Raw genomic sequence first — 15,540 nt, forward strand, 5'->3', positions numbered from 1 at the left:
TGAATTTGTGAAGCAATCTTAATGGCCAGATCCTATCTATTGCCCCACTGGGAGATTAATTTTAAACAGTTACATAATCTGGCCACGTTCAGCCAGTTCATTGGTAACCTCAAGACTTGACTGCTGCAATGCACTCTGTGTGGGGCTGCCCTTGGAGGTGGTTCGGAAGCAAAATGCTGCCTTGGGGTTGCTGCCTTGAGCTGACTGTTGTACAGCATAGTACAGCTTTGTTGAAGCAGCTACACTGGCTGCTTATATGCCACCTGGCAGGGTTCAAAGGTAAAGGTAAAGGTACCCCTGCCCATACGGGCCAGTCGTGTCCGACTCTAGGGTTGTGCGCTCATCTCACTCTAAAGGCCAGGAGCCAGCACTGTCCGCAGACACTTCTAGGTCACGTGGCCAGCATGACGAAGCTGCTCTGGCGAACCGGCACCAGAGCAGCACACGGAACGTCGTTTACCTTCCCGCTATAAAGCGGCACCTATTTATCTACTTGCACTTAAGGGTGCTTTCGAACTGCTAGGTGGGCAGGAGCTGGGACCGAACGACAGGAGCTCACCCCGCCGCAGGGATTCGAACCGCTGACCTTACGATCAGCAGGTCCTAGGCACTGAGGTTTTACCCACAGCGCCACCCGCGTCCCTCTCTTACTTGCTTACAAAGTCCTAAACAACTCTCCCCTTCAACCTCTTTGCCAAGCTATTGCCTTCTATGGTAGAGAACCTTTTGGAGGCACAAAGAGATCCTAACTTTTGCCTTCTGGCCCCAGGTAATGGGGCTGTCAGTGTAGGGGGCTCTTTTAACATGAAATTCATTTAACTCTTTGCTCCAACCATCTGTAATTTCAGGTGCATGTTTAAGACCTTGGTGTTTACCCACACTTGTTCTGAACGAAAACCCAGAATTAATGGATTGATTAATAACTAAAGACACGATTAAACCATTAATCATTAATTAATTCTTGCCCACCGATCATCTTCTGACGTCATACTGTTATTCTAACCGTATTATTTTGGGTGTATGTTTTACACTTACTTTTGGTTCTCCGGACGCTGCTCTGATATTTTATAACTTGAACAATATATATATATAAAGAGAGAGACTGAGAAGAGAGAAGTGGGAAATAACTTGTAATTTGATCAACCAAAACTCCCACTTACTGCTGGAGAGAAAAACTGGGTTGTTAATTTTGGCTGTGGTTTGGTTAAAGGACTTTGCGGTATATATATATGTATATATATTAGTTTGTATTAAAATAACTATGGCTATATATTTGCAATAAAAGGAGTAACTTTGATGGGAAGTGGGGAGGAGGTCGATTAGGCTAGGTGAGGGAGGGTGAATCTCAAGAGAAAAGCCAATAAAATAAAAAGAGATGTCACGGAGCTGGCGGGGGGAGAGTGATTTATTGAGAAATTCACAGCAGCTAATTTCTGCGCCCCCCCCCCACCATCCCCAGCAAATCCTTTCCCCCTCCCCTCTTCCGGCATTCCAATTCCGAAATGCCAGCCTCAATAATTAACACTGACAAACCATCAATATTTCACACTCTCAGCAGTAGAGCCTTCCAGTGACCTGAGCCAATTTGAGCTGCCTTTTAATTTTCTCCCCCATTTGTGGGTTTCTTTGAAAACGCTCCTTTGCTGTGGAGCAGGAAGTCGTTATAAGCGCAGAGGTGCCTTGCCAGGCGCTAACACAATTTGCACGCCATGGTGGGGTGGGGGGTGGGAGGCGGAAACAATAACGCAAACCGCTATTCACACTTTACTCAGTTTGGGAGTGATAGTTCAACAACTGGGACCTGCATTATGATGTTGCAGCATAGAGTTGGCCTGTTCAGGGTTTCACCTGGTTACCCATCCCCTTTCCCAGGATACTTGTTGTTGCCATCTGTCTGCCCCGATAGACAATGGAGTGCGCTTCTGGGGGTGAAGTCAAACTGCTGTTTTAGCAGCACCAAAGTGACCTCTCTGGGGCGCAAACCTGGGCAGTGTGTATGGAGGTCCTGGGCTCCCTAGACAAGACTCCTCTCTTGGCCTCGCTGGTGTGGTCCAAAATAGCACAGAGCAATATGATTGGCACCAGCTAAGCAGCAGGAGTTGCCAGAAGGAGAGATACAAGGCACCATCCAACCACCTTAGGGACTCCATTCTGGGTTAACCTTTTCTTCTCCCAAAAATATCCCACACGGCAGCAGAGGTTTAGGCTCAGATTTTTTCTTCCCAGGTTCCTCCCCAGGTTGATGGACCCCATCTGCCCCCCACTTCCCTCTACACCACATACAGAAACCACCTTCTTGACCGTTGGACCTACTATTGCTCCAGCCCGCTCAATCCACCAGAGCCTGTCTTCTCATGCAGGGGAAGTCCCTAAGTCACTGAGAGTTTGAGACCCATCAGCCACCGTCATTTAGCCAGCCATTTCCTGGGGTGTGATGGCTGTAGCATGTTGGCAGCTTCCAGGAGCTTCCAGGTGACAGCTAAGTGCAGGATGGGGACCAAAGGTGGACAAACTGTTTCTGAAGCACCATGACATGTTCTCCCACCAGAGGTACTACCCCTCCCCTAATACCCCACACACCCCACACAAATAATAATACCTGAAGGAGCGTCTCCACCCCCATCGTTCAGCCCAGACACTGAGGTCCAACGCCAAGGGCCTTCTGACGGTTCCCTCGCTGCAAGAAGCCAAGTTACAGGGAACCAGGCAGAGGGCCATCTCAGTAGTGGCGCCACCCTGTGGAACGCCCTCCTACCAGATGTCAAAGCCCTTGGAGCTGAACCTCAGTGTCTGGGCTGAATGATGGGGGTGGAGACACTCCTTCAGGTATACCGGGCCGAATTGTGCCTGAAAATGTATTGGGAGCCAACGTAGGTCTTTCAGGACCAGTGTAATGTGGTCTCAGTGGCCGCTCCCAGTCACCAGTCTTGCTGCCGCATTCTGAATTAGTTGTAGTTTCTGGGTCACCTTCAAAGGTAGCCCTACATAGAGCACATTGCAGTAGTCCAAGTGGGAGATAACCAGAGCATGCACCACTCTGGCAAGACAGTCCACGGGCAGGTAGGGTCTCAGCCTGCGTACCAGATGGAGCTGGGGATGTGCTTGTGGTGGGCCAGAGGAACAAGGACTTCAAGAGCTGCTCTCAGACTCCAAGGCCTCTCAGACCTTCCTGCAGCTGGGCTGGAACCCCAAATATTGAGCCACTGCATCACTGTCATAACTGTGGAAAGGAACCCATTCCTTTCTGGATTGTTTTACTGGTGCCTGACCAAAAGAAGTATGTTGTAGTCCTGGATGGTTATTTCATCATGGAAGTCCACATTGCCAGCATTTCCATTTTAAATGTTTATTTATTTTATTGCATTTATATCCCAAGGAACTCAAGTTGGCGCACGTGGTTCTGCCCCATCTCATTTAATTTCTCGCAACAACCCTGTGAAGTAGTTACAGATAGGTAGCCGTGTTGGTCTGCCATAGTCAAAACAAAAAAAATTCCTTCCAGTAGCACCTTAAAGACCAACTAAGTTAGTTCTTGGTATGAGCTTTCGTGTGCATGCACACTTCTGTGTGCATGCACACTTCAGTGGGCCCATCACTGCCTCTCAGTCTAACCTACTTCACACCTGTGAAGTAGGTTAGACTGAGAGGCAGTGATGGGCCCACTGAGCTTCATGGCTGAGTGAGGGATTCAAACCTTAGTCTCCCAGGTCACAGCCCAAGACTCTAACCACTACACCACACTAGGAGTTTGCAAGAAACCCAGGGATCAATCTAGCTAAAGCTAAGGATGGTTAAAGGTAAAGGTGAAGGGACCCCTGACCATTAGGTCCAGTCGTGACCGACTCTGGGGTTGCAGCGCTCATCTCGCTTTACTGGCCAAGGGAGCCGGTATACAGCTTCCGGATCATGTGGCCAGCATGACTAAGCTGCTTCTGGCAAACCAGAGCAGCACACGGAAACGCTGTTTACCTTCCCGCCAGAGCAGTACCTGTTTATCTACTTGCACTTTGAAGTGCTTTCGAACTGCTAGGTGGGCAGGAACAGGGACCGAGCAATAGGAGCTCACCCCATCGCGGGGATTCGAACCACCGACCTTCTGATTGGCAAGTCCTAGGCTCTGTGGTTTAACCCGCAGCGCCACCCACCTCCCTTAAGGATGGTTACATTCATTTAATTTCAGTGCAGGCGAGTGAAGCCTGTCCTTTAGTCTCCCATTGAAATCACCAAGGCTTGCATGTGCTTAAATTTGGCAGGATTCTGCCCTCAGGCTTTGCTGGTGAGCACCTTTGCATTTGGTCTTTTCCGCACATCCCCTCACCCTTTGGTTTACTGTTTGCCATCTTCGCCCTCCTTCTGTTTTGTTTCAACCACACCATTGTTTTATGCATGAGTTTTGGATTTTCTTTCTTTCAGTTGATTTCATTGGTGGATTTGACCCATTCCCTCTCTACCATGTCAATGAAAAGCCCTCCAACCTTTTGTTCAAGCAGACATACCTGTAAGTATGGGCCCCTCCAGACCTCTTTCCGACTGTGCATTCGGGATGATTTGTTCTCAGGATGGTAACCGGGGCGGATATATGTTGGACTCTGCTTTGTGCCTGCAAAGGTTTCAGGGTGGACATACTGCTCTGTTTCAAATTGGTGCATGGTCCATGGGTTCCCTACTGGAATCCTGCAACAAATATTCCCAGGTCTGTTTTCATCCTGCTTCTGTTATGCGATAATGCAAGACTGGCCCTCCAAACATCAAACTGCAACATTGGGGAAACATTGGAGAACAACTTAAAAAGTGGAATGATGTTTGTACACTCCAGTATAAATCCACCACGAACGCCCCATTATGATTGGAGACTGATGTTCCAGTCATAGCAGGAAGCCAAGATAAAAGGTAAAGGACCCCTGGGCGGTTAAGTCCAGTCAAAGGAAACTATGGGGTTGCAGCGCTCATCTCACTTTCAGGCCGAGGGAGCTGACATTTGTCCACAGACAGTTTTCCAGGTCATGTGCCCAGCATGACTAAACCGCTACTGGCGCATGGAGGACTGTGACGAGTGCCAGAGCACACAGAAACACCGTTTACCGTCCCACCGCAGTGGTACCTATTTATCTACTTGCAATGGCATGCTTTTGAATGGCTAGGCTGGCAGGAGCTTGGAACGGAGCAACGGGAGCTCACTCCGTCGCGGGGATTCGAACCGCCAACCTTCCAGTTGGCAAGCTCAAGAGCCTCAGTAGTTTAGACCACAGCGCCACCCGCGTCCCTACAGGGAGGCCAACAGTAGGTGGAGCCAGAGCTAATTCTGATTTTATGTCCCTCCTCTTCCCTGTTGAGTTCTACAAGGGCAGTTCTAAGACTTAAGGGCTCATCCGGACTGCCTCTTGTTGCAATAACACCCAAGGCATGGATAGTCTAAGGTTCTCCCTCAAATCCTGGGAGAAGCATGTAGCCAACATGACCACAAGAACCTAAGCAGAGCCCAATGGCGCGTTTGGCCAGCACCCTGTTTTCACAGTGGCCATCCTCTTTCAAGGATGTCAACGTTGGTGGCCATCACTACGTCTTGTGGCAGAAAATTCTGTAAGCGAACTGTTCTCAGCGTGAAGAAGTCCTTGTTTTTGTTGCTCCGAAATCTCGTTTTGTGACTGGCGCCAACAGTTTGCAAAAATGGCCTGAGGTCATTAAAACGCCAGCACCTTTGGGTTTTGTTTTTGGTCCGGAACTGCATTTCCCCCCATTCTGTCACCCTGTTTAGATTGATGAGGCAAGAGATTAAATATTGATTTCCAGCACTGAAGGTTTTGCAAGGAGGGAATATGCAATGCCTTTGGAGGATCTGAGGCAGTGCCCTGATTTACTAATCCAGCAGAAGGAAGCTTGAAGCTGAAGTAGAACAAAATGTACTTGGGAGGGGGTTCTCTTTTGTGTGTGTGTGTGTGGTTGGGTTGGAGGACCCCAAAAAGGCTGCAGTGTAGATTCAAAGGACAATCCTATGAAGGTCTACATGGAGTAGGAGTGTCCGGGGTCCATGTGTCAGGGGCAAGCTGGACCAGACACACACAGGGAGGAAGGCTGGGAAGGAGTGTTGTGGCCTGGGGAGATTCCTGAGAGGTAGAACAACAGACATTTTTCTAGTAGTATTAGTAATAGGTAGCATTTTCTGAAGATACACCTCTTTACCCTAGCCTGAGATATGTGCTTCAGGACCCCACCTTATTCTGATTTTAATTCAGAATTTTAAAATGCTGTAACCTATCCTGGGACATACCAGTGAAAACCAGATGATACATTTTAAAACGATAATGCCACCTGCCTAATTAGTGGTACACGCAGGCATGCAGACGAAGAAATATTATACCTCCTGTGTGTGTTGTGAGAGTCCCACAATAGCACAGAAACGTGTTCAGAATTCAGCACCTCAATAACCTCGACCTGCACTTGTTTCTCGATTGTTTGCTGCTTAAAAAGTTACTGGTCCCCAGGACTGCAATTTTGTGTGTGTAGAGTGGCCATGCTGAAAATGGTATGGAGGCTGAGCAGGATTTCCAAGGGACCAGAGGAAGGAGTTTCATTGGCCTGCATAGCTCCTTGACTGCCATCTTTGCCCCTCCCCATGCTCAGGGATGGCCACACACACGTGCTGAATTTACATATTGCATATTTCACATATACATGTTTTTGTTTAAAATATATTTTACATAACAATATTCTTTTTTTAAAAAAATCAAAGGCAGAATTTGGGGTGTTTGAGGGGTGTGGCAGAGAGAAAGGCTCTTTCTGCAATATACCATGCCCTGTTAATGCCTTACTTTACTCAATTTTGATACTCTTAGCGGGAGGAGGGCATCCTGACAACTGCCTTTGAGTATGTGCCATATTCTGAGCTCTCATCCGATGTCTTTCTTTCCTTCCTTCCTTCCTTCCTTCCTTCCTTCCTTCCTTCCTTCCTTCCCTCCCACTTTCTGCAGGCCTGCGTAAGTGACAAGGATCCAGACTCTGGACAGACTGAAACCATCCATCCAGATTCCCCAAAAGCCAGATGTCCCAGATGCAAAGAGATGGGAAACTACATTCCACTTGAAAGAACACAAAAACACCGACACACATGCAGATACGCACATACACAGCAAGATGACTGAACTCCGACAAGTGGGCATTCAGGCCCAAATATCGTTTTGCTGGCCAGCCACTCATGCCAATGTCTCTTCAATGTGCTAGCTCATTAGTGGACTTGCAGGTTTTGCTGTGAATGAATGAATGAATGAATGAATGAATGAATGAACTGGGGAGGAAATACTGTTTCCCTTCCCCACACAACTCCATTGAGAATCAGAAGAAGATATTTGGAGAGTCTCCACTTGACTCTGTAGCACTCACCTTTTGTAGGAGTGCCCTTGAGTGTGGTTCACTTCCAAGGTATCATTGCTTCCACTTCCTTGTGACAAATGGACTGATCCAGTGGAGATTCAGATAGGTAGGATGGAAGATAGGGAGGCCAACAGTAGGTGGCGCTAGAGAGCATAGCTGAGCCAATGACCGGCAGGGCCAACTAATTATGCATTTGTCCCCACCCTCTTTCTCTACAGTTCCTCCCACTCCCCCAAACTCCAAACCCACTTCAAACTGTTTCACCTTACCGTTTCCCATAATGGACGACGTGCTGGTTGAACTTCCTTGGTGGTGGTTGTTTTTTTAGATGTCATAGGAAAACTATTTAGAACCCAATTCTATGTTATTCTGTCTCTTTGTACCCTCATCCATTAAGGTCTGCAGAGATGTGGAGAACTATGATGTCCGTCAGCCCAAGCTGGCATGACCAATAGCTAGGGGTGATAGGAGCTGTAGTTAAGCTATATCTGGAGGACCAAAGGTTCCATCCATATGGTCTATTGCTTGGGTGGCTACCTGGCAAGCCCCTTAGAGGATCCATCCTCCAAAGCTATTGGAGGGCCTACCTTATTCTAACTGCAAAGTTGTACAAAGCTACCCCACGGTTTCAAAAAGGTGGAGGGACATCAAGTTTCTGCACTTGTAATAAGACATCCCACACTTAGTAGATCTCCATATATGGATCATCCGTGGATATCATGGGCCATGGCAGATTTCTCGAGCCTTTCATGCTAGAAGGATCCCAAGATTGATCTTTGTCCGAATGTTTTCTTCATCCTTGTGGTCTTATAAAGGGATTAGTTAAATTCATGGGTGGCTATGTCCTTGATAGCAGCTGTCAGTCATGTCGGCATTCCTCCAGGCTCAGAGACAGCTTGCCAGTGAGTTCCAGTTGCTGGGGGGCAGCAGAGAAGACTATTTCCTTCACATCGTGCTTGGGAGCTTTACAAAGGCCTCTGATCAGCCAGAGTGAGCAAACAGGATGCTCAGCTAGAAGGACTTTTGGACTGACTTAAACAGAGCTCGGATGCGGGTGGCGCTGTGGGTTAAACCACAGAGCCTAGGACCTGCCGATCAGAAGGTCAGAGGTTCGAATCCCCACAACGGGGTGAGCTCCCATTGCTTGGTCCCTGCTCCTGCCAACCTAGCAGTTTGAAAGCACATCAAAGTGCAAGTAGATAAATAGGTACCGCTCCAGGGGAAAGGTAAACGGCGTTTCCGTGCGCTGCTCTGGTTCGCCAGAAGTGGCTTAGTCATACTGGCCACATGACCCGGAAGCTGTACGCCGGCTCCCTCGGCCAATAAAGTGAGATGAGCACCGGAAACCCAGAGTCGGCCATGACTGGACCTAATGGTCAGGGGTCCCTTTACCTTTATTTAGATGAACACAAGATGCTGCAGAGCTCATCTTATCCTGTTGTCCACAGAAAAAGTCACGTGCCACATATATTGCGGCTGAGAGTTTTCTCCTGTTCTTTCGCTTCCTTATAGCAGCCTGCTCCCCAAACCGATGGCTCCATCGGCACTGCTTCCCCTTCTTTACAATTCACACCTACTCCATGCCATGTCTACCTGCTGCCTTCCATCCTCATCCCAGAACACAGTCCCACGCTGAAGCTGCCGTCTGGTCTCCTTCAGTCGTCAATACTTTTTAGTCCCCCCCCCCCAATTATTACTTTTTGGATCCCATGGATGCCGAAGCAGAGCAGAACATTTTCTGGTTAACACACGCATGCACATGCTCCTACATCCAGTCTCTCTCGATTTGCAATCATGCCCACCGACCATGCCCTTTGTGCTAAAGGGGGACGGGGAGTCGACTTTATTACACAACTTGACCACTTGCGAAGGTCTGAGCTCTGGACTGTTGTCTGCAAAACCAAGTGGCCTTTTGAGAATACTGATGCATAGCAAGGCGGCAAGTGTTTCAAGCAAAAGGATGCCTCTCTGCAGAATTGCTCCGTCTGCTGTGATGCTAAGACCCTGCATCTGTCATAGGCAACCCACATGTGCCTTTAAAAATAAAAAGTTCATCTGCAACAGTCATATCGCAAGGACTTTCCAGATGCTAAAAAGGAGAAAGGAAAACGCTTGTTCTTAACATTCTTCTCTGGGGTTGAGAAGCCAGGCGACCGATGCTCAAATATGACATTGTGTGAATCGGATTGTGGGCTACCTAAGAGCCAAGTCAAGTTTCAGGACTCCCTTCTTCCCAGCCTTGCAAGATGGCTATGCCCTGCCTCTGCCACAGCTGGAGGCAGGGATGCTTCTGAAAACCAGTTGCTGGAAACCACAAGAGGGTACAGTTACTCATGTCCTCACGTCCTGCTCCCTGGTTTCCCACAGGCATTATGGTTGGACACTGTGAGAACTGGATGCTGGACTAGACGAGCCATTGGCAGGCTCTTCTTGTGTTCTTAAGAGCGAAGATCCACACGTGTGTCCACAGCCCACATTCACAGGCAGACAGCTACTGCCCTCTCCCCTCTCCATTAAGCCATATAACCTATAGGGTTATGCTAGTGACCATCAGCCATGACTTGCATGCCTGCACCTCTGAAGAGGACCACAACAGCCCAATGAGAAAGCACGAAGGAAATACACAAGCAAATCATCGTAGTGGCACAGGACGCAAGGGTGCCAAGGATCGGGACCACCATTCAGCGTTGGTTTGGTTGAGCAGACATTTCCATGTGATCTGGTCTGGTGTTCTGTGAAGGGCTCCATGGTGGAGTCCTCTAGAAGACAGTAGGAGGTTTTGGTTCGTTTGTTTTTAATTAGCATGATTCTCTCTGTTCTTTGTTACTGTTCTAATAAATTAATGCTTTAAATACACAAACCTTATTTGACTTGTCCATCACTCAAGTGTTTTTTGATCAAACATCACAGATATTGTCTTCTCCTGTTCCCTTCAAGGACAGTGAAAATCCTGTTCTCCATAGCATGGCTGAGAGGGAATAATTGCTAGGGAGGGGTTGAGGCAGATATATTGCCATTTGCAATTTTTTCTCTGATTGGAAATAAGGCTAGATTGGGATTCTGGAATCACCTTTCCACAGCACCAAATCATTTCTGCAAACATCCTCAGTTGAGCTCAGTTCAAAATAAATTGGTATTTACTAGCATTCTTGGATAAATCTCAGGGTGGGGGTGGGGACTCATTTACCCCCAAGCGCTGTTGGCTGATGAGTGATGGCACATGTGCATCTCATTACATTGCCCCTTGGAAATTGTAGTTTTCAAGGCACCCTTCAAAAAATAACATGTTGTTGTTGTTTAGTCGTGTCTGACTCTTCGTGACCCCATGGACCAGAGCACTGCCAGGCACTCCTGTCTTCCACTGCCTCCCGCAGTTTGGTCAAACTCATGCTGGTAGCTTCAAGAACACTATCCAACCATCTTGTCCTCTGCCGTCCCCTTCTCCTTGTGCCCTCCATCTTTCCCAACACCAGGGTCTTTTCCAGGGAGTCTTGTCTTCTCATGAGGTGGCCAAAGGATTGGAGCCTCAGCTTCAGGATCTGTCCTTCCAGTGAGCACTCAGGGCTGATTTCTTTAAGTATGGAGAGGTTTGATCTTCTTGCAGTCCATGGGACTCTGAAGAGTCTCCTCCAGCACCATAATTCGAAAGCATCAATAACAACATACCAGGGAACAAAATTATGTTATCAGTGCTTCTACCCTCCCACCAAAGATCTCAGGGGGCCCCTTCCCTTTGGAAAACACCGGGTGAGCTCTTCCCTTGAATGAGTTTAAAACTTTTCTCATCCTCAGAGCGCTTCTGAAATCTGTCCATTTAATCAGCCTAGTTTCCCAATTAATCCCTCTATCACAATCCGTGTAGACCAGTGGTGGCCAAACTTGGCCCTCCAGCTGTTTTTGGACTACAACTCCCACCAGCCCTAGCTTAACAGGACCAGTGGTCAGGGATGATGGGAATTGTAGTCCCAAAACATCTGGAGGGCCAAGTTTGGCTACCACTGGCGCAGACAATACTGAGCTCTGTGGACCATTGGTCCAACTCTATATAAGGCAACTTCCTGTGTTCCTACCTTCAGTTAACCCTTTCCCTCATTGACTCACTGCTGAGGTGGCTAGGCCCAGAGTGGCATCCTTTTCCTGTGCCCTAAGCTGCTATAGAAGGGAAATGGGTGGCGCTGTGGGTTAAACCACAGAGCCTAGGACTTGCCGATCAGAACGTCGGCGGTTTGAATCCCTGTGACGGGGGGAGCTCCCGTTGCTTGGTCCCTGCTCCTGCCAACCTAGCAGTTCGAAAGCATGCCAAAGTGCAAGTAGATAAATAGGTACCGCTCTGGCGGGAAGATAAATGGCATTTCCATGCGCTATTCTGGTTCGCCAGAAGCGGCTTAGTCATGCTGGCCACATGCCCTGGAAGCTGTACGCCAGCTCCCTCGGCCAATAAAGCGAGATGAGCACCGCAACCCCAGAGTCAGCCACGACTGGAACTAATGGTCAGGGGTCCCTTTACCTTTTTAAGCTGCTATAGAGCAAAGGTTGCCCACAGTCTAGGTCTTTACTCCTTTCATTTTTTGCTACTCCATCCTTGATCTTTTCCTACTTGGGACCCTCGCTAAATGTGCCACGCACCATGCCTTGATCCTTCTGGCTTATTGAGTGTCTCTCCTCCTCATGAGGGGAGGTCTTCTTGTCTATCTGCCTCTCTCCAAAGCTGACCATTGAGCTCGTAATCAGGGAGCTGTTGCCACAGCCACTCCTGGCAGGGTTCTAAACCCAGTTGAGGAAATAAGAGAATTGGCCCAAATGGAGGACAGACTTGCCAAACAGCAAGCTGTTTCTGATCAGGTGGTCTGGGCATGTTGTTTCTCAACTAGCAAGCCAGAGTCAGGAGCCAATATGAAATACAATTGTGGAGTCATCTACAGAACAGCTTCATGAAGCTGAATGCTGGCTGATGCTTGATGAGCAATGTCTCATTTTATGCTCTAAATATGAAACTCCCTAATTTGTAGTTCCTTAAGCAATATGCAAACACAGACATGCTTCCAATTTTGCACTTCTAATTTTGCTGTACGGCTCTCCAACCCACCAATACACAGAATGGTGTGTGCATTAGGGGGAAGCATGCATATGAACATAACAGACTAAGTTGCGGGATATTGCTTTGGAAAAAATGTATTAAGGGAAACTGCATACCGTATTTACTAAAATCTAATGCTCAGCTTTTTTGGTCAAATTATATTGTGAAAATTAAGGTGTGCATTAGATTTGGTAGCACATTTACGTTTCCCAGCAGATACTTTTTTGGTTTCAAGGTTCTGAAATTGGAGGTACGCATTAGATTCAATGGCGCATTAGACTCAATTAAATACGGCATAAAATTGTGTGTAGCAGGATAAATATGAATTAAAGTGCTGGGACATGAGGGCTTTTCTTGAAAATAAATCGCAAAATGAAGCAGAACTGTGGAAGACTGAACATAAACATTGGCAAAAGGAGAAACTGAGAGAAACCAACATTAACAGATCAACCCATCCTGAATGTTGAGCCAGGAAATATCTCCCTGGGGAAATGGCACTTAATCTGTAATGCACCCAAGCATTTGAAGCTAGACAAATTCGTATTCTGAACCAGGCAGTAACAATCCATGAATGAGGCTGCTCAGGTAAAGGCGCTAGTCTTGTTACTTTGGTACCAAAAAGAAATTGTGCCGAATGAATGTTTTTCAGCAGACAGCATCATGAGCGCACTCACACACAAATAAAGGCACAAAATTGCTCTATCATTGTGGTAGAGAAGTTGCAAAGTGTTCACTGTAAGCGCATAGGGATGGAGATGAAATTCGATTCTGATCACATTTAAATACAAATCGATAAAAAATTGCACTTTCCAAAACATGAAAATTGAAACACAATCATTCTTCAAAATTTGCAGTTGTCTGAATTTGAGATGCAGTTCTCAAACCAAACAATGATTACAAACATGCATATATTAGATGTGCATAAAAATAATTATATTCATGAAAACAAGATACAAAAACAAATTAAATTAGGAGAAATTGCTTGCAAAAATGTGTATGTTAGTCACATTCCCTAACCAGTTCCTCCAACCCTTCTTTGTAAGGCTTAGTTTCTAGACCTCTGCTCATCTTGGTCCCCCTCCTCTGCACATGTTCCAACTTGTCAACATCCTTCTTAAATTGTGGTGCCCAGAATTGGACACAGTATTCCAGGTGTGGTCTGACCAAGGCAGAATTGAGTGTTGCTATTACTTCCCTTGATCTGGACACTAGACTTCTGTTGATACAGCCTAGAACAGCTGTTGCATCACACTGTTGACTCATGTTAAGTTTGTGATCTACTAAGACCCCTAGCTCCTATTTCCTCCACCTACAGGCAGCCTCTATATCCTTGCCTTCTTAATTTAGCTTTGGGGGCATCTTACCAGAATGGAATGCAATTTTGCCCAAGTGGCACATAGTAATCTGCCTTACACCAAGTCAGAATACTGGTACATCTATCTCAGTATGATCAACAGTAACCAGGAGCGGCTCTCCCAAACTTTCAGACAGGGTGACACTGCCAGTTGTACCTGAAAATGTCAAGGGTCAAACCTGGGACTTCTGCATGCACCTCGGCTGCTCTACTCTGAGCTAGATCGTAAAACAATAGTGGTATTGATCTAGGACAGTGATTATATATACAGCCTTTTCTCTGTCTCTCTCTTCTGGACCAAGTTCATAATCTACAGAGGAAGCTTATTACTAGGCTGATGCTGCCCTCTCCTGGAAAAAAAGCAGATTAAATGCACTCACGGCTTCCCCCTGCCCATTATAGCAAAGTGCCATGTTTGCAGTTCTGTGCCCCACTGTAGAAACATGGGTTGTAGGGAATGGAGTGGCGCTGTGCATGCAAAACCATGCTATGTACAGCCCACACAGGGTCCTTCTCACTGAAGCCTGATCCTGCATTATTTAATTCCATGCTTTAGCTTATCCCAAAGCAGTGATTAGCAACTCTTCTCCAATACAGGAGAGGTTAAACGAATGCAGTGGGAATCAGAGATTATTTATTTATTCCATTTCTATCTCACCTTTTCCTCTAAATCCCACCTCCCCATTTAATCCCAACAACCCCCCTGTGAGGTAGGTTAGCAGTGACTGGCCCAAAGTAATCCCAGTGTGAGCTTCATGGCCAAGTGGCAGTTCTTGAACCCTGGTCTCCCAGGTCTTAGTCTGACACACCATACTCACTGTGCCTTTCGAAGCAACCCTAAGCCAATTCACTTTCCTCAACAATATACACAACCATCCTTTGAAATTCACACGTCTCTTAATTTTGCAATGCAGTGCCAAGTATTATGTATAAAAGAAAGCCACAACTTCGTAGGCCTGGTCATGTTGTGTGGATGCCTGATTGTCATCTTCCAAAACAACTACTCTATTCCGAACTTAAAAATGGAAAGCTTAATGCTGGTGGTCAACAAAAGAGGTTTAAAGACTGTCTCAAGACAAATAAAAAAAAATGTAGTATAAACACCGACAATTGGGAAACACTGGCCTGCGAGCACTCCAATTGGAGAACCTTTACCAAAGGTGTCATGGGCTTTGAAGACACTCAAACTCAGGCGCAAGGCACATGGTAAGAGGAAAGCATGTTTGGCAAATCCACACCGTGATAAACTCCCGCCCGGAAACCAATATCCCCACTGTGGAAGGACGTGTGGATCCAGACTTGGCCTCCACAACCACTTACAGACTCATTGTTAAAACCATGTTTATGGAAGACAATCTTACTCAGCTATGTGTGATCACCAAAGAAGAAGATAAAAAGTGAATACTATGGTTAAGTGTGCACAAAAGATGCATCTTCGTAAAAACATATAGAAATGCATTCCTTTAAGGAAAATTGCTATGCAAGCATGTGCATATTTGGAGAAATTTGTATGAAAATGCTGATTAATTTTCCATGAAACTTTGAAAAGTGTATTAGGAATGGATGTGGAAAATATGAAGAACTGAACTTAAGGACGGAAAAATGAGAAAGTGAAATTGACAGACTTGCCCATTCCTAGTAGGGATAGCATGAGGTCAAATGTTAAGCCCAGTTTTGGTGATTCCAGCCAATCAGCATTATACCAGTTGCTAGCTGCCTGGCAAGAGCCTGCATTTTATTC

The 15,540-nt window shown here is 46.7% G+C and overlaps 1 protein-coding gene across 4 annotated transcripts in view; it reads left to right on the forward strand.

Moving 5' to 3' along the window:
* Positions 1–10,228, forward strand: part of NKAIN4 (sodium/potassium transporting ATPase interacting 4) — a gene marked incomplete at its 3' end in the record, with an annotated part of 106,536 nt that extends 96,308 nt beyond the window's left edge. Inside the window, exons 6-8 of one of the 4 annotated variants that reach the window (XR_014565666.1) lie at positions 4,414–4,498; positions 6,969–8,724; positions 8,782–10,228. Coding sequence is in view for 3 of the 4 variants with exons in the window: in XM_083744765.1 (XP_083600891.1) it covers positions 4,414–4,498; positions 6,969–6,978 (95 nt within the window). Of the gene's footprint in view, positions 1–4,413; positions 4,503–6,968 lie in introns of those variants that run through there. The other 3 variants (XM_083744765.1, XM_083744767.1, XM_083744766.1) reach the window with 3 other exon arrangements.
* Between the last annotated feature and the right edge of the window lie 5,312 nt (positions 10,229–15,540).

This window comes from Podarcis gaigeae (genome assembly GCF_964106915.1).
Source record: "Podarcis gaigeae genome assembly, chromosome: 6".
NCBI lineage: Eukaryota > Metazoa > Chordata > Lepidosauria > Squamata > Lacertidae > Podarcis > Podarcis gaigeae.